Source organism: Lasioglossum baleicum, chromosome 11, assembly GCF_051020765.1.
Source record: "Lasioglossum baleicum chromosome 11, iyLasBale1, whole genome shotgun sequence".
Lineage (NCBI taxonomy): Eukaryota > Metazoa > Arthropoda > Insecta > Hymenoptera > Halictidae > Lasioglossum > Lasioglossum baleicum.
The window spans coordinates 13,228,517-13,250,963 of NC_134939.1; the positions used below are offsets into that span (position 1 = coordinate 13,228,517).

The window sequence follows — 22,447 nt, forward strand, 5'->3', positions numbered from 1 at the left end:
GTTCTCCTTTCCCGTCCAAGTTCAAACTCATCCAAATTCACGGGTCTAGTATCCGATCGCGAGATGAACTCCTAGAGCATGCCCGCTCTAACTCGTCTCTATCGAGCCGGTGTTGTATGCTCTGGGGCGTTGAAAGATCGGTGCTCTTCGCGCAATAGAAATATGCGTGGATGATTAAAAAAGACCTGCTGTTCCATGTTCATTTCGTAACCAGACGGCCGTCGCTTCGAAAGCTTCAGATCGCGCGAGCTCGATCAACGAGATTGTGAACGGGCGTCACCTTGAACCGTGAACCTATTTTCAGGAATGCGCGTCTCGAGCTGCGAAGATATCCACGCCCGAGCGGGAAAAGGACCCTGCGTCGCCGGTCATTCTTTCGACAAACGAACGATCGGACAGCGAGAAGTTAAGCTTCACTGCCGAGTCGTCGACGCAACGACCTGGCGAAGAAATCGGTGCTGAGGAAGTGGATCGCGCGGGATCGACGAGCCAGGAGAGCGGTTCGAAACGTGGAACGAGCAGGAAGCAGCACTGGAAGTCGCAGAGCATGGGCGAGACGGTACAGCAACAGCAACAGCTGCACCAGCAACATCAACATCAACTACAGCACCAGTTAACAGTCGGGAATTCGCTTCAGGGAACGGGGGGCGGCAACCCGTTGTCTCAACAACAGGAGCTACAAGAACAACCGACGTTCTCGGCGAATCGGGAGCTGTGGCAGAGACGAGCCACGTCGCAGACCCAACTGAATCCTCCAGTGCCACCCAACAACAAAATCTATCGTAGCTCGCAAGAATTCCGCGAGATGCGGCAAAAGCATACGCCAGATCTCGTGATGGACTTGCCGTTGTCGGCGCAGGACGCGAGCAAAAAGTCCGCCTCGTCGAGCAGTCTAAGCAGCTCGGACGAGGAGACGCCGGTGCAACCGTCTCGCGCCGAAGCTGCCACCTCGCCGACAGGCGGCCCGGAATCGCCGGACATGAGCACGGCCGCGGAGAGGTTCGCTAAACAGAACCAGTGCACATTGAAGAAGAACACCAAGGCAGAGACTCAGACGAAGCTGAAGCGAAGCGCGGACGCGGAGAACGAGCCCGAGCAGGAGCCTGAGGAGATGATCAGATCGGCTAGCTCGAATCAAATCTCCTCCTCGGACCCGTCGATGCCGTTGAGGTCGCCGCTTCCACCTCGGTCGAAAATCGAGCCGAAGATCGTCGCAAAGTTCGCGGACATGCACCTCACCGGCGGCAGCCAAGTGTCCTCGTTCAAGCCTCAGGTGAAGGTCAAGCCGACGATACTCAGGAAACCGGTGCTGCCGTTCCCGCATCCCCACATGAGTCCCGAACTAGCGAGGAAGATCGAGAAACAAGCGCAAAGCGCCGAACAAACCAATTAATACTCCGATCATCCCACCGTCGTTCTGCGACAGTGCTGGGCACGGTTAGTCCGTGCCTCGTATGAAGTCCCAGTGAAGAAAGTGCCAGTGGAATGGCCCAATGGGGCTGCACTTTTCCCTGCGTAACCAGAAATTTGTACCTTTCTCCTATAAATGTTTACCTTTGTCCTATGTTCTCCAATAGATTTGGACGAGAACCATTGATCCTGCAGGATAGAAACTTGGATTTCTCACATATTCTCGTCCAAATCTGCTGAATAGCATAGGAAAAGGCAAAAATTTATAGGAGAAAGACAACAATTTCTGGTTACGCGAGGAAAAGTTTATCCCCCAATGGAGACTTCTCGTGAGGCATGGAGAGCACCTCCGTAGCTACTCGCCATGGAGTAACGGGGCTTACTGGGAGGGGGCAGTAGGCGCTACGGCGGGGGACGGTTTTGCCTCGATTCAAGCAAATGTGCCCAGCACTGTGCTACGATCATCCTACCATCATTCTCCGGTCACATTCAACGATTTCACCAGCCGACTTCCCATTGACCAGTTACTCCGCCCATTTTGCGAGGACTCGACGATGCGCGTTAGTTACTCTATCCGTGAAAACAGAAGAAGTCAAAGCCGGCCAGCATCGTTCCTCGATATACATATAGACACATATATACTTATACGTATACGTATATACATATGCGTACGCATACACGTATATAGTTGGTGGACAAGACGCAGCTCGTCGAATCGACGCCCCGAGGACGCGAGAACACGAGGACACGAAATGTTCGTTCCGATATGCGGCGAGTCCTCGAACCCGACCCATCCCTATTCGTCGAGATATACCCGACTTTCAATCGTGTCAGTATGAACGGCACGAATTTCATTCACGATATTTTCCATGAACCCCGAACGCCTCCAAATCCTCCCGCTAGATCTCTGAAGATCGATCCAAGAAATTTTTCGAGTTCGATAGATTTTGACCACCAACTGTACATATACCTATATATATTTATATAGAACGCGTATCGACACGTTCGAGATGCCCATTATGGCATTGCACGAAGACCGATGCTGTCCTCGAGTCGAGTTTATTTTTTCTACAACTATTTTCCATTTTCGCATAATTTTTTTACCAAATGACCCGCGAAACAATGTTTCTAGTCATCGAACGACCACGCGCGTGAGAAACGACGAGAGAAACGTGTTACAAGCGAGAATAATACATCGAAGAAAATACAGTTTCGAGAGTTTACGATACATAGTTGCGAGAACGAACGAGCGAACGAGCGAGATACGAGAGCGACTTACTCGGTGAGCGTGAGAGAGAGAGAGAGAGAGAAAGAGAGAGAGAGAGAGAGAGGAGAGAGAATGCAACGATTTTGTACGATGAACGTTAAAAAACGTAATTTATTACAAAACGGGATATTTCTTCTGAAAGTGTATTTGTACGAGGATGTTTACGACAAACGTGTTCGATGTTCCTTTAAATAGCACGCGAGCGAGCATGAGTTTCGAAAAACAAGCCTTTTTTAGACGTTTCTTTCGTACGATTAGTATGGGAATGTGTGTTTAAGCGAGCGAGTGAGAGATCGAGAGAAAGATAGTGCGAGAAAGAGAGAGAGAGAGTGAGTGTGAGATAGTTTACAATTATTATACGACGACGATTATGTTCGATATATTCAAAAACAAATAAACGTGTGATGGCGCGCGCGCGCTCGTGTGCGCGCATAAGTATTTAACGGTTCGACGTTCTTTGTCTTAGCTATGCGCCAATTATTCTGCTATGAAATTTAACGAAATAGGAAAAGTCTAATATGTAAACGTGTCGACGTATTCATGCCCTTCCCTGTAACCGACTAAACAACATTATACTCGTTTATCAAGTAATATGCATACAGTATCCTGATACTATCCGCAAGCATTCTGCAAACTATCTTTCGAAAGAAGGAACGTCGCCGATGTCGAATTAACCCAAGATCGTTCGCGTGTTCGATCGGATTCAACTGGCGTGTGCTACCCTTTATCGATACCAATTTACCGTTTCAATATTAGTACGAATATAATCGCACCGTATCCAAGCGCAATAAGAATACCAAAGCAAAACGCGAATTCGCGCCCCTTCCCGATTATTCTAATATCGTATTTATTCGTTCGGAGGAATGCTGCGAGAACCTCGGTCAAAACACAAATTGCGATCCCTTTTTTCCGTACGACTCGCTCACGGCAGTTGCGTTTTCTTATTATACTTTTCCCACGCTTTCTACTGAATTGTTATTTTCTAGAGGATTCGGTGTTATTTCAACGGGTAATTTAATCCTTGTTGCGTCTTTGCGTCGACTTTTACCCTTTTCGAGCAGATGCAAGATCCTCGTTTCACACTTATCGTTTCCCGTTATAGCTCATTTTTATTGATATTCAATAAAGACACTTGCAGGCTGCACTGGCCGTTCTATTTCTAACAATTTCGTAATCCACAGCAGCTAAACGTCGTTTCCCTCTCTCACGTACAACCCGTATAGGATAGGGTAGCGGTTAGGGCATAGGGTGTTTTACAACAGGTGTATATGTTACCGGCAATGTGTCTAAAGGGCAGATATTTCAGAAATTGCCCGGACATTTTACAGACAGTATGTCAAATCGATACTCGACATATTTTATTTTTATTTGGCAAAGTAATCCAGGCCTATTTTATTTTTACTTGATAAAATAAGAAAGATCTATAGAACTATGCATTGCCCAAAAGATCCATAAATGCCCGCCTTAGACACATTGCCCGTAACACACATGCAATCGATTAAAACCATAATATTATTTTGGATTTCATTGGTATACAAAAATATACATTTGATAAATTCTTAAACATTTCCCGACATAATGGGGCGGTGAGTAAAAGTCGCGCTAAAACGAATATCACGAGTATCACGAATATCAGTCTTCTCCTATTTCCATTCCTCGGTACTCCCGACGATTAAAATTCTCTAACGTCACGATCGATAAAAATAATTGTCTAAAACGTAAGACGAAGTACTTCTTCGATTCTCTGATATATACATTGAGCAAATTGTAGGATTGTTAAACAGCTAAACGCACAAGCTTTGTTTAAGAGATCTAAACCCGGATACCAACGGCGGGTCTTCAGGTGTTCTATTCAAATCTTCGACGGCTTCTATGAAAACGACACCGGACACGAATGCACCGAGTGCGACGAGAAAAATGGCAAAAATGATCAAGAGACGATCTTTGTTTAGATGCAGTTCGGAATCTTTCAAAAGGGTACTACGAAACAGACAAATGCCTGGGAAGATAAAAATGAAGGCTGCCGACAACACACCTAATAAATTAATAACGGGTGAAATATCTGGTACCAATATAGCAATTGTCAACGACAGCGTATACCAAATCAACGTAACCAAAACACGAAACTTAAAGGTTACATTGGCATCCATTCCTAGAAGATTTAAAACAGCATCGCGGCCGCAGTATAGGACGATCGGATACGTGGTGAAATTCTTGATTGCTATGAATATTATCGCCAAAGTTAGAACCGTGCTTTTGTCCGTATATCCCTGCAGTATATCACTAGGCACGTTTCCAGCTCCAAATGTTGCGTATCCGTATATGCCGACCAACGTGTAAGCGACGTAGCAAATAATCATGCTCGCTACAGCGCACACCGTGAACTTTCCAATACATCGATCCTTCATACAAGCGTACATCGGTATCGCTGTCATGTGACTCTGCGAATCAAATTGGAAGTCATTAGAAGATTTATCGTTTATGTACAGGGTGAGATACTTATTTACGCTCGTCAAAAATGTTTGTTAAAATTTCTTTTACCGCGAGAAAGTGGAGCTAAAACATTTTTCAATTGTCAAATTTCGGAAAGAATTTTTAGATTTTGGCCCGCCGTTTTTTTCAATTTTTTCGAAAACCGTGTGTGTCACGAGAAAAGTAATACGACATAAAAGACGCAGCCTGTCCAGATCTGCAGGTTTTGTCTAACATATTTTTCAACGCGGTAAATAGTTTAGAAGATATTCGAGAAAAACGGTTTTATGAGCAATAAATTAATTAGTGTAATTCTTTCAGGGCACGTTTTCCCGTTCTCTGTGGACACTCAAACTTTGCACAGATCTCTTTTGAATTATTTGGAACAACCCTGAGGGGTGCTGTTAAAGAAATTCAAAAGTATGCGTATACTGTACCTGATACGCGAAGCATATTATTGGGATGATTTGAAGAGCTTGGTACGCGTTATCTGGCCATATTTTCATAGGATGTGTAATAGGATCAATCTTCGAAACGCTCTTGTGGACAATCAAAGACACCACGTAGAGAATAGTTACACAACCGATGGAGCTGGCGTAACTCAAAACATCCAGCTTCTTAAAGAAACATAACGGCAATATGAATATACTGCACGCAACAGCTGTGACAAATGGCCTGGATAAATACCTAAAGCAATTCAGTTTCTCTATAAAGATAATGCCATAAAGGAAAACACTCGTCAGATAAGACCATGCTAATTACCAAGTATGACAATAATTCATTCCATAATACGTCGCTAGAACTCTGTCGAATTGGTCTCCGATAATGATTATGAACGTTAAACAACATCCAAAGCTATATATCGCAACGCAAACAGCGCATAAGAAAAGTGATCTGAAGCCATAAAATTCTGCGAACATGCTCTGCATAGTAGAGGTGCTCGTAATGTCGCTACATTTCGCTAGAATCACTAGAGACGCTGTAATGAATACAAGTAGTAGAAGCTGTATAATACAGGAAGCAGCTACGCCGCCAGCTTTATCGAATGCTTGTGGAAAATTTAAAAGGCCTGCTCCTAACGTGGCGTTAACGATTAAAAAGGTTGTGCCTAGTATGCCGGTTCCTGAAAACAACACAATTAAACAACGTTATTGCGTAACTAGACAGCGGATCTTTATGCAAAATAAAAATTTTCCAGCTGAATTTCAACAAGCTGGAGTAAAATAGAAATTTATTTTCTTTCGTAATATATCTAACAAGTTGAAAATAATGTAACAGTATTTTCAAATTTTTCTATTTTTAAATGCATAAAGATCTGCAGTCTAAGAATAAAACGCAGCTAGGAAACTATAAACACGACACGATATATACCTGTTCGAGCACGGCGAGGCTCTTGAAGGGACGCTGGATTCGGAGCGGTGCATAATAACATGTCATTATGAATAAGTCGATCAGTTTCTCCGGTTAGACAATTCATCTTTCAACTCTATTACGAACTGTACTTGTTCGATCAACGATCTCGGCTAATGTTTTCGTCCGACCTAAAACAAAGGTATTTCACAATGACATACCTATATATATATATACTGCCGCAAGGTTAAAGGTCATTGGCTGAAAGCAGTGTTACATGTCTTCGCGAGAAAATAGGTGCGAAGTGCAAATTGTTACTATTTAAACAGATACAGTAATACCGTGCTATTGTCTCTCGTATCACAAACAACAAGTATGTATTAGGAGTATAAGTATAAGAATAGATAGAACAATCTCCTTATGGGGGTTTCGTGTCACAATGGTCACAATCTGAAATACCGACACCATTTTTCCGTACCTTACTTCAGATTTATTCTCGATTTCGAATACGAATATTTATGTAAATAGTATCAAAGTGCAGATAATCTCTTTCATGTTTATGTATGTATGTATTTGCTGTGTATAAAGTTCTGCAAATGATAATTTGAGAAACATCTTACAAATCTATATAATAAACTCGCAATCACTCGCAATTTTGTCAGGTTATGGCGCTGTGACTTGCGCGAAGAACAGTTACACTCTCCGCCAATCAGAAGCGATCTGGACGATCACGAAAATTACAAATCACTGTGAAAAAACACCGTGATCCAGTGATCCAAAAGTAGCAGTTCACGGCATTCATAGTTTATGATTGTAATTCCATCCGTTTTTTAAGTTTCGTCGCTAGATGGAGCCAGATATCACTTTTATCGCAAATTTATTATTTTATCAAATGTGACTATCGAGACATTAATTGCAATTAATTAATCGAGCATCGAGTATATATCACCATTAAAATATGATACGGGAATGTTATCAAATTTATACATCCAGATTTCTATATCCTATATGATACTCTATTATTTTTGCTTGTCATTTATGTTACATGTATATTGAAAATTTACAAAACTTTGTACAGCTTAAACGTCCAACTCTAGACACAAGGAACATTTCTTTAGAGAACCAAAATGTTGCCTACGATTCAGGAATGCTGGTGTGTATCCTAATTCCATGCATGTCTTTGATTTCCTGTTTAAGCGCCTACACAAGCGTAGATATATTAGATAATTATAACATGAACAAACCGTATATGGTTTCTATAGTTGATAAATGTATTTTACTTCGTTTATCATCCGATGTTGTTTGATAGTATTCAATCCTTTGAATTCTGGAGCGATAACATTTATTTCAAACATAGCCCCGCACCCTCCTGTAAGAAGAAGAACAGAAAGAAGTGTTTGGTTGTAAAGTCCATACATTAAAAAATAACATTGTTCCTATAATATTCTTTGGAACAGTAGTTTTTATACATTATTCTCTTCACCTGAAACGTCGTTTACTTCAATTAGCTTAGCTTTAGGAAATTTGTTCTTTAAAATCTCTATCATTTTTTGTTCGGCATGTTTGCCAGCCAATGCTCCGTTAGGTCCATTCCATACTCTGGACAGCAACTGTAAAACTTTCATTTTATTCATCCTACGCATTCTCAGTAGATTTGTGGGGAATAGAAGGTAGGTGCGAGACCCGTCGAAAGTACGGGCGAAGGTATTTCAAAAGTTGACTTGCACATATTAACGGGGAGATTGGTCGACGAAGATTCCCCGATTGTCGATCAACTTGCGCCAGTATAAACATGCGCTACGCGGATAACGTGTTTTGTACCTACCGATATATTACGAGAATTTGACATAAACACACGGCCGAACATAGTTATTATCGTAGATCGTGATAGATCAGGCCTCGCTTGTTTCAGTCCTTGAAACGTCTCGCGTGACGAACTACCGAAAAACCATTAAAAAGGATAATATAATTTCGCAACGAACAACGCCGCACATGTATTTCGCTTATTTAGATATATCTCTTGATCAGCTGATTTCGAATGAGGTTCATAGCAGCGCCATCTAGTTGCAAACAAATAGCCTGCTCCAAAAAGAATCAATTATAAAAAGAAAAAATACGTGTAAATACATCATGTTCATCAATGACGAGGTGATGGACGATACCGTACATTACCGAGTAAGAAATAAGTGCATATATAACAATATAACAATGCATATATATACAATATATATGTGTGTATATATATATGATTATGATTACATAATTGGATTAGGCACGGTGCGCCAACAACAGGAATAAATTGAACGCGCTGCACCATTTGTATATCGCAACAAACTCGTGACAATGTGTATTTCGTTAGCTCGGTGACGTGATCTCCTGATTTCGTAAGAGTCAATCGAGAATCGGAAGAATGTTGAATGAATCTCGACGACGGGTGATGCCGTTTGCTAGATCAGGATAATGAATGATTGGTGGAGGTATAGATAAATGTGAGTGTAAACGCGTCGTACATATTGTCGAGTGGTAATCGCGCGAGAGCGGGCACGTATGCGCACGCACGATAAACTTGACATAGGATGACGTAGGTGAATGCGAGCTTCAGCGTAACCTTGATTCGTACATTGCAGCTTCTCTCCCCCTTCGCCCTGCGATCCTGTCGTTTTATCCAGGCTCGAACGGCGAGCCTCGATTCTCGAGCGATTCTCGAGTAAGAACGCACCTCGCGTTTACGTCGAATCGAGTCGAATCGAGTCCAAACACGCAACGTATTCCCCTATTCCCTGGACATCGTTCCCGTTTGTGGAAAATCGAAAGATAAAACTATCTTCCACGATAAAAAACTGTCTTCCACGTAACGTTTCGATATTACAAAAGCGAGATCAGGTCTAGGGAACACGGGGCAGCGTGAAACAAGGAAGTGGCATAGGTACATATTATCGATTCGCCAGAGCTCACGAGTTAACGGTTTGTTTACACGACGTGGGGGAAGTGCGCATGCGCCGCAGAACCAAAACAATAATAAGAGAGTGTAGAAGGTTCGTGACTGGCGGTCGAACGGTCGCTCGCTTCAGGGTGTTGTACGAAACGCTTCTAAATCGTCTTCTAAATCGTTTCGTGCATGCTCGAGCCAGTCGAGAGAACGTTGAACGGTGTATAAGCTTCCTTGAACAGCTTTCGGCGGTCGGTTTGCTGTACCGTATTCCTCGAGAACGATTATTTCGTACGATCGTGTACGGACTTGCTTTACAGTGTCTTCCATTTCGAACGTACACGTTGCCTGAATCCGGAATCAGCTTGCGTCAAAAACGTGCATCGTTGTGCAACACGTCTGTACAAGAAACGCTACGTTAGTGGAGTTAACATAACACAAGTATGGATACAACAAAGAAGTGATGCGAGAAGGTGTGCGTCTGGAGAATCGACCACGCGACGATACCTGTTCGAACGTGTTGGATCATCGACGGGAGTGTTGTTCATTGAATTCTCGAAAGCTCGACAAGAGTAAGAACTTGATGTTTCGTTCGACGCCTGTGGAAAGGAGAGAGCCGATAGAGGGGGAGGAATACAGCGTGCGTATTTACCCAGTGAATCACGCGTTCTATACGATTACGAGACGTGGCGACTGGCTAGCTTGAGCCATCTATGTTTACAACAGCCTTTTCGAATATGTTCGTAAACATTGAGGTGTGCGAACAGTTCGAGCGGCCCAGTATGCCGGTTGATTGGTTCTAGTTTGGCTACGAACGTGCAAGCGAGAGAGCACACGAGCGTCTCTGTGGAACAGAGAAGACGCAACGGACGTGTCTCCGTATGTGAGTAAACAGCGAGAAGAGAAAGAACGAGTGGAAGAGAGGGCACCAACACACGTTGATTCGAGAAGAGCGCGGCTTTATTGTGTTCGTGGGCTGCCCGTATCGTAGACGCAGAGGTGTAAACACATTCGTGGCATTGTCCTTTTGTTCCTTGTAGGCAGGAAATCTCGTAAGGGGAAAGTCGACATGCCGAGCGCCGAGGAAACAACATATTTGATCGAGGTGATGCCAGATACAACACAAGAGTTGCTCTCCCGCGACGTGGACATCCTCGTCTCGCGGATTAAAGAGAATCTACGATTGTCCAGCTTGAAAGCTAAATCGAGCATCAGTCACAAAAATCGTGCCTCGCCTTATCAAGTGCCGTCGAGATCCTGGGCAGATCCGAACGGTTGCGAGGTATGCGGCGCGAGAAACACCGGGCCGCATGACCATCGTCATCACATAAACCATCATCTTAAAAGGCAGAACACCAGGGAGGACGATCCTTACGAGCTTTTACAAGAACTGTTGAGGGAAGGTGGTTTGATCAAAGAGGCTGTCAAGAGACTCCAAACGAATTTAGGCGATCTCGAGAACTCGGAAGAAGAGGAGGAGGAGGATGAACGTTCGACCGCATATAGAAGAAAACCATACTTCTACGATTCCGAAGACGAACAATTACCCCCAGTGTACGAGCCACTCGAGCTGTGAAACTAAATCCGATCCGTTCCATCATCATCGTCGTCGTCGTCGTCTCGGTTTCGTTCCACCTCGGCCGTTTGTATGTGTATATCTATGCGTGTATGGACGCGCGTGCAGGTGTGAATGTGTGTGCGAGAAATTAAAAAAGAATCAGGGTCAAAACTTTCGGTGTTCCTTAGCTTGGTCTTTCCTCTCGCGCTCGATTTCTTTCAGTGTGGTACGCGCGTGCGATACTTAAAAGTGTTGCTCGAACGAGAGAGTATAGAATTCGTTGCCCTGGCCGACATACAGAGCTCCTCCGCGTATCGAAAGAAAGTCTAACGAGATATATAAACATAATTAGACGAGAGAACAACTCGCCTTGCATGGCCGTGTTTGTAAATATGGTATGTGTTGTTATTCGGAGCAGTCTCGGGCACGACTTCGTGAGACTTCGGCAAAGATCGTCGGCGTATCGACGACTCGCCACGCTTACGTGGAGGACTCATGGCTGCCTCGATTTGAGCTATCCGGCTCGATTTATGTCGCAACAACGTTCATCGTTTCACGATTGCGGGTTCGTCTCTCTTTAAATAGAAGGAGTGTTCCTGTGTGTGCCTCTCGCTTTCTACCGAATGGAACAACGTATTCCTCGGGACATCCTTTCGTTGTTTGGTCGGCCATTTTTGCTCTCGATCGTTTACCCCCTCCACACTAGACTTTTTTTTGAATTTTTTTTTAACGGACACAGAAATATTTTCGTGGTTATGCAATCGGTTTGAAAGCACATGGTGATACAAACCGCACGTATACTAACAAACGAATACACAAGTACACATACGTAGCTCCAGATTTCTATACGTGCATGAAATCCGTCTGTTACCCATTTCGTACAGTTTTTTCTTTTTGAATAATGTATCATCGAGTTCCGGTGAAAAATGTGCGTCTAAACGAAAAGAATGATCCTATAAGGTATAAGTTAACCATTTTGGCTCGAGTTATTCGGGTTATTACGGTCCAGTTACTATTAGAGAAGAAGGATAAGTAAGTTGCGTGAAATCTATCAACGAACGGCACATATTTATATGTATGTATGTTTTTTCACGTATTGGAGGATCGCGATTCGCAAAGGACAGTGATCTCATTTTTATTTGTTTTATTATGGCCAACGAATAGAGTTTTTCTTTTTGGTTTTCGTTCGGACGAAGGTTACATAGTAGTCTGCCTGGCTCGAGTCGAAATTCGATTACGTGTCGGCGCGTGATGCGAGTGTGAATCATCTTTCATGACTACAAGTATTGAAAAACTTCAAGCCGGGCTTTGATCGGAGAAATTACAAAGCAGAAAAGGGAACGCTGATTTTCCGTTCGTGCTGCATATTTAGATACATAGTTATTTATATATCGCTATTGATCGTTAGCGACATTACAAATGCTGTACGCGCTTTGTAAATTTATTGTATATAATTGTGTGGACATGCGTGTTCGATTTAGCGATACAATAGTCTGATTCATTTACTACGATATCGAACTCGAAGAGCTGGCGCATTAATCGATTTATAGTGACACTGCTAGCCGAGAATTGTGTACGGTGCGGGGAGGACGCAGGTCGTGTCGTGTCGTGTTGTGTCGCGTCTAGCAGTTGTATAAATAAATACACGTTATCGAGTTCCACAAGATAAACTGGCAATTAATGCATCATACGTCTCTCGTGAACATGTCGGGTTAAATCACCGTTTCGTTCCGGTGAATTTGTGATTATTTCTGTATGAATGAGGAAAATTTGCATTTTTTCTCTAACGTTGCGTATCTGCGCCTGCGCAACGATTTACGTAGAACATTGAGTGAAGAGAATGAGAGGGAGTGATTGTGTGAGTCAATGAGAGAGAGAGAGAGAGATTTGTCTTTAAATTTACCGTTATAGTGTAAATTACGAAAGCTATACCTCGTTGTGATAGTTGGATTTCTGGTTCAACGACTCTTAATTACGAATAAAGAAGTTACAAATTTTACTTTCTGACTCTTTGTGCTCTCCTATAGTTCAAGCTTGTCTTTTTAATGTTTAACACTATTTTAAACTATACAGTTTAAGGATATAACGATACGTAGGTCATTGTGGATTCGTTTTGACATCGGATACGATATTACGAAGTCAAAAATATACAGGGTGAACCACGAATCGTGATCAGTAGAGACTACTAATACTCGCTGTTATTAGCGGTCCAATCGAAGATGTTTTTATCAAATCTAGTATCAGATATATCTATCAGATATAGTATGGTCTCAAGAGAGCTTTCACGCGATTATAACAAATTTTTTATCAACTTTTTTTCACAAATACACCTATCATTTTTTTACGCATATCTGATAGAGGATTTCAAGACGAATTCGGTAACTACCATAACATAAAAGAAAAATTTTTAAAATTTATTTTTATTTTTTTTTGCTATAATCACGTAAAAACTCTCTTGAAGCCAAGCTATATCTGATAAAAACATTTCCGATCGGACTGCAAATAACAGAGTATACATATAATCTCTTCTAATTACGATTCGTGGTTTACCCTGTATACTGATCATTAGAAATTAAAGGTGACCTTAATTTTTTATAGAATAAACATTTTTTAAAAAATTTTTTTTATTGAAAGCTTAGAATCGCTTGAAAAGTCATGTTCAGTTTTTAAATAAAACAATCCATAATAGTATTTATAAAACGTTGATTTTTAAATGCTTGTTCTAGTTATAATTTTTATTCAATTTTATTGATACATATCTACATTTTCGGCATTGCTATGAGTAACTTTCCACATGTATCGTGATTCACAATGACGCAAACTGAATGATTTTATCCCATGATATGAGAATCTCGAATCTTGTCGGTTCGATAGAATTAAAGAGAACGATCACAATAACGATAAGTAATTCTCGTTGTTTTGAATGACGAGCATATGATGTGATTGCTTTGTTACGTCATTGCGTGGAAATATCGCACGATAACCAAAATATGTACTTTTCTATACGCGTAAGCACAGTATACTTGTTGCCATCTTTCAGATGATCTATCAATTCCTGTTACCCAGTGACTCACTAGCAACATCTGCTTTTTATTTACAAGAAAAATTATCTATGCTTATTTAAAATACGACAGAACTTTTCCTCGAACCTAATACATACTTAGATTTCAAGAATAAATAACATTTTCCTGGCAAAATACTGAAATAGCTCCACGAGCAGACCAATAAACTGCACCGAAATAATATTTGAATGATGCAATGTTTACTCGAGGTGAAAGACATGTTGTATATAGGTAGAATGTAAATAGGATATATGCATATACATACATGTATGTAAATATGTACTTCGATAGTCGGATATCGCGGGAGTTTGAACAATCAAATTCAGAGGTTATGTAAGAAAAAGTGTCAAGTCATTCGTGTTCCACCGTGGTTCCATCATACAAAAAAGTAATAATAACGATATAACGTGTTCTGTTGCCGCAGGTAATTCGTATACCTACTAGCTTATTGAAAGACATCTACTATTACTAATACATAAACTGATATTCGATTGTAAAACGCGGGAGATTTAAATCGCCATTCATCGATTAGTTGAAATTGTTCACGTGATGCACTAAAGCTATAGTAATACATATATCGGAGACAGATATAAGACTGGATAAGACACAATAAAGTTGAAAGCAGGCTAAGCATTCGTGGAATTAAACGTCCTACAAGAATCATTTCGACGTTAAAAAAGCAATTATTTGCGTTTCGAAAGTGAATTTCGAAATTTGTCTGCTACAAAACTTACATACATATTTACATATTTAAATACATATATACCTACGATCTACGTGCTGCAAACAAATCGACAATTGATAGAAAATAACATGGCGGACGTGAAGCATATGTATGTATTAACAATTTATTGATCTTTCACGGATTCTCTATAATTAGTTTCAGCTTTATCTATCAATTTATAAACATAAACAATGATCTGCTGTACACTGTGTTTTGACAGTGAATCGTGAATTTAGTCGAAGTACCTCGTTGGTTTTTTCTATTTTTATGCTCGCTATTGTTGACATTTTTTATTCTTCTGTTTATCAATGATCTGAATAATTATCGACATTGTTATTACTAGACTGCGGATCTTTATGCAAAATAAAAATGTTCTGCATTGATTGTGGGGGAAGCAGGAATAAAATAAAAATTGATTTCATTCTCTAAAGACTTTATTGCGTTAAAAACAATGTTACGATATTCTTAAATCTTTCTAATCTTTTACTGTTTTATATTTCACCCAGCGCGAATTACTTCATGAATGCATACAAATCTGCAGTCTAGTTATTACTGTTGTTTAGTTATACATTATTCGTGTACGTATACAAAATATTTACAATGACAGTAAACTGTATATAAAGAGTAAAGTAAATCAAAGAAGGCTTTAATTATTCAAATCTTGTTAGAGTTATAAAATTTGTCTGCTTTCGACCGACGCACTCTGTAAAATTATAATCTGTTCAATGATCGCTGCTGACTGATTTTGGAAATTGCATGTTTCAGGAACAATGTTGAATCCCACTTTCAAAGAGGGGACCATACGCTGAAAGTGCCTATGTCCTTGTTTCAAAGTAATCGTAAACGACTGATAGAACGCATTAATTCCAATACGGAAACTCCAGCCGCAGGTAGTTTTATCGTTCTTCAAGGTGGGAGCGAAGTTCCATTCAATGATACAGATATAAATTGGCCATTCAGACAGGCAAGTCATTTTTCTATCTTCACGACATACGAAAGGAAAATTGTTTGAACGTATTGGTTTTAATAGGAGTCATTTTTTCAATGGTGTTTCGGTGTGGAAGAGCCAGGATGTTTTGGAGCAATTGGTTTAACAGGAATTTCAATTTTATTTGTCCCCCGTCTGCCAGCAGAATATGCGATTTGGGAAGGAAAACTCCATACTTTGGAGGATTTTACAAAGCGATACGCTGTAGATGAAACTTACTATACTGATGAAATAGCTGAAACACTGAAGAAAAAGGAAGCAGCTCTTCTCCTTACTTTGGTAAGCTCTCTTTTGAAAAATCATTTGTATATGTATATTTGAAGGTTTTAATGTATGTCATTTTAATCTACTCTTACTCTATTCATCCTAAAGAATGGTCGGAACAGCGACAGCGGCTTGCAAACTCCAGAATTAACCTTTGACGGGATAGAACAGTAAGCAAGAATAAAAATATTGTATTTGCGTTTTCAATTCGTAACATTTTATGAATAACTTGTTTGTATTATCCCTCAGGTTCAAAGTGGACAAAACCATTTTATATCCAGAAATATGCGAGTGGTATGTATTACAAATGATTTAATTGTTTGTACTATTGTTAATTTGAGAATAATATAAACATTATAATAATTAGATAGTGGATCTTTATGCAAAATAAAAATTATCTGCCTCCGTTGCAACAAACTGGAGCAAAGTAGAAATTAATTTTCTTTCTCAATATGTGTAATAGGTTGAAAGTAGTATAATAGTATTTTTAAATTCTTCTAATGTTTTCACTGTTTTAAATTACACAGATTTTAAATGCATAAAATCCACTGTCTAATAATAATGAGGTGATCACAATAGTGGATTCGAATAAGCAATAGCGAAACCGGGGCTGTTCTTATTCTCCTCCAATTAATCTTAAACGATATTGATAATACTTTGTGAGAAACAGATCAGCGATAGAATTATCGGCCGATCGACAATTTTTTGTTATATCGATATCGAACGTTGTAATTGGCTTGTATCGCATCAAACTTCCTTCTTTATGTTTGTCACGAGGCTTTTGTATAAGACTTTTTAATAACAGTGTCCAATAAGGTTGGAAATCGTTTCTTAAATTGAAAGTTTTTCCAACGGCAGTTTCCGTCATCGTGCGTATACTACGTTCCGTCATTCGAATAATAAAGTTGTGTAAAACGTTCCGATAACGATCGTCGAAAAAGGTAGAATACATAAAACAATGATGGAGAATAGATATATTGGTAGACTTAGAACCTTATTAGATGCTTGTGTGCTCTATACAGATGATCGTAGCTGGTCATGTATGGGCAAAATTGTTAATGCGTATGCACGTGCAGACGACGTTAGTTTCGAAACTGAGCAAACGATGGTATGAACGCGCTGCTGGCAAACAGATTCTGACGCAGACTAGTATTTTCGTTCAAGAAGGACCGGAGATTCAAGAAGTACCATTGATCGTTAGGAAAATCAGCGATGTGGATGCGTTATGTAAGCCTAAAGATAAACAATCTGACCATCCCGATAATACCAGCCGCAAGGTTCCCGATACAACGAAGAAGAACGATCAGCTCAGGTTTCACGAGAAAAACAGTGCGTCGGATTTTCGTAGTAACATCAAAGTAAAGAACAAATCGCTGAATCGAAGAATAAATATCGAAACGGATGAAGGAACCGCGGTATTATTCTGCCCTGATCTGGAAAGTTTGGGAGATGCAGACATACAACAGGCCTTGCAGGAATTGCAATCGTTCAAGACAGCCGATGGCGTCTACTCTCTGTTGGAGAACAAAGTAACGCACGAAATTAATTGCAGGATAGCTTTGGAAGGGCTGAAGAAAGTGATAGAGTTGGAGACTAATTGGTCGAAGCAGAAGAGGAACAAGCAATTCGAGGTGGACAATACCGCGAGGGATATCATGATGAAACAATTGATCAAATTAATCGTGAACAGTCAGGACAGCGAGATGATACTTCAAGGGTTGATCGCGTTGAAGAAGGACAAAGTCAGTCCACCGAAGAACGAGTACAGAGACTGGCTGTGCGACGAAGCGCTGGTCCGCGCGACGGACGGAGAGTTCACGCCCGTGCAGCTAGTAAATGTGATCAAGATTTTGTCAACGTACAAGGACACGAAATACCGTAAATCCATAGACGCTCTGTGGGTCGGAATTTCTCTGAAGGAGCAGGAGATCAACTCGTACACGTTGGTGGCGTTGTTCAAGATGCTGAAATATTTCAATGAAAGCAAGAACATGGTGAAATTGATTCTGGAAAGGAAACTTTCCGATCACTGGCTGAAATTAACTGGCACGCAAGTGGCCGAGATATTGGACTGTTTTTACGGCAACGCTTCCGCGACTAGATGCTTACTGAACGCCAGTAAATGGGCAAGCATAAGCATGAACACGTCCAGAGAGAAGGATCTGATCAACTTTCTACACAGTTTGATCGCGAAGGAGTATATAGATGATAGAATAGAGAGCACCCTGCAGAAATATTTGAAGACGAAGGCGCTGCAAGTCGAAGATTCGAATTTAATAGCGACGATCATGAACTATTGTAAAACGTTGCGGGTTCGAAACGAAAGTATTTTGTCGGAATGCGGGGAATACTTTATAAAGCACGGCACAAGTATACCGACGTCTTTGCTGCCGTCCATTTTAACAGCGTTTGGAATACTCTATGTACAACCACCGAATCCCGTTCAATTTTGGGAGACGTTCGACGCGGTGTTGTCGGTGAAGTTTCATGATTTGAAGCTGGACGATGCGTTGGATATTCTTCTCTCTTGCGTCTATCTGGAAAGATGTCCTGTTAAGTTCCTGGATAAAATCTTTATCTCTCAGCTGCTTCATAAACTGCACTTGAGAAGCCATTCGATCTTTTTCGACCGTATAAAAAGCAAATTACAGCTACTGGACACCAGCATGTCTCTGGAGTGTATGGATTATCGGCATTTGCACGTGCCCGCGGGAAGAACCGAGAAACCATTGTTTCTGGACGCCCGAATCAGGAGAACGGTCAATACGATCTATCAGCCTTTGGCGTCTCTGGTAGGCGGTGAGCAACGATTAAGTAAAACCGTGATCTTGAATCGACTGCCGACCATAAGCTTCTACATACTCGATATTCTGATACATCCGTTCGTGGAGTCGACACCTGTTCTCCATTTGAGCGGACAAGAGAAAAACACGAACACCGCTGTTTTGATTTATTTGCCCGAATACTATTGCAGAAACACGCGTCGTCTGATAGGTTCTCAAATCATGAGGAAAAGGCACCTGAGAAAGTTAGGATTCCGAGTGATGACATTGGATTACGTGACACTGCAGGAAGTTTGGAACGAGTCTGATAAATTATCGTCCTACCTGTTGAAAAGCTTAGACTCCGTGGAGGAGTCTTTGTAACGTGTACATGTACCCGTTCCTATTTACTCACGATCACGATGTGTATGTATTGTAAATTGTCGCAATCTACCAACGAACAGATACGTTGTTGCACATTGTACGAAATAAAATCTTACAAATGATAGCGACATAACTTCTTGTTGAATAATGGCGTTCCTTTTTTGTTCTTTTATTTATAGCAGAGTGATAAAGACCGCGCAGGAAATAGAGGTGTTGAAGTACGTGATTAAGATAAGCTCGGACGCTCACAAGACTGTTATGCGCACGGTGAAGCCAGGACTAGCGGAATTTCAAGCGGAAGCAGCTTTTATGCATCACGTGTACTCCGAAGGAGGTTGCAGACATGTATCTTACACCTGCATTTGTGGATCCGGGCACAATGCGTCGATATTGCACTACGGGCACGCCGGCGCACCCAATAACAGAGTCATCAAGAATGGGGACATGTGGTTTGTTTACACAGAATAGAAAATAAAATCTAAGAATTTTGCTACCTTTCTTCCATATCATGGTACATACCTATTAGATTCTGAGGAAACATTTTCTTCCATAAGAGGCAAAGTACCATTATTTGGAATAGGGGTAATACTAATTATTCGACAGCGGATCTTTATACAAAATATAAAATGCTCTAGCTGATTTGCAACGAACTGGAGTGAAATAGAAATTGATTTTCTCTCTTAATACATTGAACCCTTTGCACTCGGAGCTATTCTTAATTTTATCGATATAAAACTGATATAATACCTCGTACAATGCTGTTAGTAGTTTATTAAAATATTAAATACGTTTAGTAATTTATTGAACATAAATTTAATAATGCAAAAAATATTAATGGGTCCATAAGATGAAAGTAATATAACAGTATTTTTAAATTCATCTAATGTTTACCCACTGTTTTGAATTACACCTACTCATTTTTGCCATAAATGCATAAAATCCGCTGTTCCCTAATTTTGCAACAGTCGAATCGAGTTAACGTTTTATTTGATCGTTGTTTGGCAGTTTGTTCGATATGGGCGGAAATTATAGCGGATACGCAGCGGACATCACGTGCAGTTTCCCAGCGAATGGGAAGTTTACCGACGATCAAAAAATGGTATACAACGCGGTGCTCGCTGCACGCGACGCGGTAATGAATGCTGCGAAACCTAAGGTCGCTTGGACAGACATGCACCTGCTAGCCAACAAAACTATGCTGGCTTCGCTGATCGAGGGAGGCCTGTTGAAAGGGGACGTCGACGACATGATAAAGGCAGGATTGAACGAGGTCTTTCAACCTCATGGTCTCGGTCATCTGATGGGATTGGATGTTCACGACGTTGGTGGATATCTCCCAGGATATCCCGAACGTTCTACTGCTCCTGGACTGAGGAAATTGAGAACCAGTCGTGTACTGGAGTCTGGTATGGTATTAACCATAGAGCCAGGCTGCTACTTTATCGACTGTGTAAGTTCGAGAAACTTGGTAGAGATATTTGACTTCTCATGCTACTATCCGGAGTTGGGCAAAACGTAACGGTTAATATAAAATCCAATTATTAATCGTGGCTACTGGTCACTAATCGTTGATTAATGGATAAGAAAGGAGTCAGAAGTTGTTGTAATCAATGTTCGTGATTGCTTTATTAGTTATTAACAGACAGCGGATTTTATGTATTCATGACAACAGTGAGTAGATGTCATTTCAAACTGTCAAATTTTGTCACGTCGCTTTTCTAGATTCGTAAAAGATGGTAACGCGAACTCTAGCGACACCGAGATTTTATAGGCAGAAGGCCGGGCCACGCTCGGCCGCACGATACGTGGTCCTCTCGGGACAAAACAACGTACGTAGACTCAACGTTATGTCGGATGTTTTCGAAATTCGGGCGCCAGACACCTCAGGGTGTCACGCGAAACGATCAAACTCTCTCTCCGTACTTTACGTTGTTCTAAACCCCGAGTCTACGACGTTCTATCTAAACCTTGAATAGCGATCGAAAAGGGGTCCAGGATCTACGCCGAGAGAACACGAGGCGTTCCCCGCGGCAGCTCTTCCCATTAGCAGAAAATTTTTATTTTGCGTAAAGATCCACTGTCTAATTATTTTCTTAGAAATATATTTTTTACATAGTTTTACATAGAAAATCTTTAGAACAAGTTGCTGATTTATTTTTAGGAAATGGATTTATTTATTCATGCAGTTTCCAATTTTCATAAACAAATTTTAAGAAAACGGTATGGAATAAAATTCTATCTTTCATGGGAACAGCCTTTGTAGGTCCCAAACAAATAAAAACCGTACTAAATTCTATCGAATTATGTTGCAGTATTTTTTGAAAATTTCCATAATCTATAAATTCGTAAACATCCGCAATCTAATGATTACAGTTGCTATGATTACATTAAATAATCGATCATAAAAAAATTGATGACTGCCCAACTCTGCTACCATCGAATCTCTAACGAGAAGAGCATAATTTCTACACTGATTTTGTATCGGCGACAACATCGAACCGTTTCAAAAGAATTCATTGTTGCGCCTCTAGTTGTTAGACGCTGCCCTGAACAATCCGGATCAATCGAAATTCATCGTGGCCAAAGAGTTGACGAGATTTCGGGGTTGGGGCGGTATTCGAATCGAGGATGACGTCCTCGTGACGGAAACAGGAGTGATAAATTTGACTGACGTGCCACGCACGTAAGTTCGCTGAATTATACTAAGAAAATATCGAAACATTTCTAGGAATAATAATTAAATATAACGTCACGTTTTATCGTTGTCGATTTGCTTTTAACACAAGCTCGAATGTATTAACATCTATTTTAAAGAAAATAATACATTATTCATTCGCAGAGTCGAGGAAATAGAAAGTTGGATGGCTGGTGGAAAAAAATAATTCGAGTTCTGTAACTGGAGGAGGTTCGCGGGTACGTTTTAATGTATGCCAGTGTCAGTATTTGACCAACCACTCGGAGCAAATAACCATTATTTACATACTCTGTTTTCTGTGATACAAGCACAGTTACTGTGAACGAGACACGCTCTCGTGAATTATTTTTACATGCAATTGTCTTTATAACGGAACACCGAATACGAGAAAAGAAGGTTCTTCCAGAGATTGTATACGATTCTACGGACGAAAGTAAAACGAACATATTTTTCATCACACCGATGCGTTGCGTCAATATTTTTACACTTTCGACGAGAGTCCTCTTTTTCCGTCGCCAATCTCGATTCATCGGAATGCGTGTCGTTTTATCGGCTTTTCAGCCGAACGCTCGAAAAACGTAA

General features: G+C 40.8%; 4 protein-coding genes across 21 annotated transcripts in view; 3 read left to right on the forward strand and 1 right to left on the reverse strand.

Moving 5' to 3' along the window:
- The window catches only part of LOC143213389 (SLIT-ROBO Rho GTPase-activating protein 1), a 34,833-nt gene extending 31,012 nt beyond the window's left edge, over positions 1 to 3,821 (forward strand). For all 13 annotated transcript variants that reach the window (XM_076433179.1, XM_076433190.1, XM_076433188.1 and 10 more), the window contains one exon: positions 305 to 3,821. In XM_076433179.1, the coding sequence (XP_076289294.1) occupies positions 305 to 1,393 (1,089 nt within the window). In that variant the 3' untranslated portion in view covers positions 1,394 to 3,821. The remainder of the gene's footprint in view (positions 1 to 304) is intronic.
- A 354-nt stretch (positions 3,822 to 4,175) lies between these two features.
- LOC143213403 (sodium-coupled neutral amino acid transporter 7) lies at positions 4,176 to 8,043 on the reverse strand. 5 transcript variants are annotated; one of them, XM_076433215.1, is made up of 6 exons: positions 7,983 to 8,043; positions 7,744 to 7,868; positions 6,521 to 6,690; positions 5,912 to 6,272; positions 5,587 to 5,836; positions 4,176 to 5,118 (listed from the first exon to the last, which is right to left on the reverse strand). In XM_076433215.1, the coding sequence occupies exons 3-6, from the start codon at positions 6,624 to 6,626 to the stop codon at positions 4,462 to 4,464; spliced, it is 1,374 nt and encodes a 457-aa protein (XP_076289330.1). In that variant the 5' UTR covers positions 6,627 to 6,690; positions 7,744 to 7,868; positions 7,983 to 8,043; the 3' UTR covers positions 4,176 to 4,461. The 5 variants fall into 5 exon arrangements, with proteins under 5 accessions (XP_076289330.1, XP_076289334.1, XP_076289333.1 ...); XM_076433219.1 differs by lacking the exons at positions 7,744 to 7,868; positions 7,983 to 8,043 and adding an exon at positions 7,120 to 7,138; XM_076433218.1 differs by lacking the exons at positions 7,744 to 7,868; positions 7,983 to 8,043 and adding an exon at positions 6,978 to 7,113.
- A 656-nt stretch (positions 8,044 to 8,699) lies between these two features.
- On the forward strand, positions 8,700 to 13,879 carry LOC143213407 (uncharacterized). Its single transcript, XM_076433225.1, has one exon. It carries the CDS (start codon positions 10,498 to 10,500, stop codon positions 11,002 to 11,004), a length of 507 nt encoding a protein of 168 aa, XP_076289340.1. The 5' UTR covers positions 8,700 to 10,497; the 3' UTR covers positions 11,005 to 13,879.
- A 759-nt stretch (positions 13,880 to 14,638) lies between these two features.
- Positions 14,639 to 22,322, forward strand: LOC143213399 (xaa-Pro dipeptidase-like). 2 transcript variants are annotated; one of them, XM_076433210.1, is made up of 9 exons: positions 14,639 to 14,881; positions 15,538 to 15,736; positions 15,803 to 16,039; positions 16,133 to 16,194; positions 16,274 to 16,318; positions 19,350 to 19,619; positions 20,176 to 20,620; positions 21,702 to 21,853; positions 22,010 to 22,322. In XM_076433210.1, exons 1-9 carry the CDS (start codon positions 14,862 to 14,864, stop codon positions 22,050 to 22,052), a joined length of 1,473 nt encoding a protein of 490 aa, XP_076289325.1. In that variant the 5' UTR covers positions 14,639 to 14,861; the 3' UTR covers positions 22,053 to 22,322. The 2 variants fall into 2 exon arrangements, with proteins under 2 accessions (XP_076289325.1, XP_076289324.1); XM_076433209.1 differs by lacking the exons at positions 14,639 to 14,881; positions 15,538 to 15,736; positions 19,350 to 19,619; ... (1 more) ...; positions 21,702 to 21,853; positions 22,010 to 22,322 and adding an exon at positions 17,047 to 19,343 and having other exon boundaries at positions 15,997 to 16,039.
- The last annotated feature ends 125 nt before the right edge of the window (positions 22,323 to 22,447 follow it).

Excerpts from the sequence above, each read along its gene's own strand:
- LOC143213403 (XM_076433215.1), bottom strand. The coding sequence starts at position 6,626 with ATGAATTGTCTAACCGGAGAAACTGATCGACTTATTCATAATGACATG. Across the intron at positions 6,273-6,520 it reads GCCTCGCCGTGCTCGAACAG|GAACCGGCATACTAGGCACA; the intron begins GTATATATCGTG and ends TGTTGTTTTCAG. Across the intron at positions 5,837-5,911 it reads ATGAATTATTGTCATACTTG|GTATTTATCCAGGCCATTTG; the intron begins GTAATTAGCATG and ends GAATTGCTTTAG.
- LOC143213407 (XM_076433225.1), top strand. The coding sequence starts at position 10,498 with ATGCCGAGCGCCGAGGAAACAACATATTTGATCGAGGTGATGCCAGAT.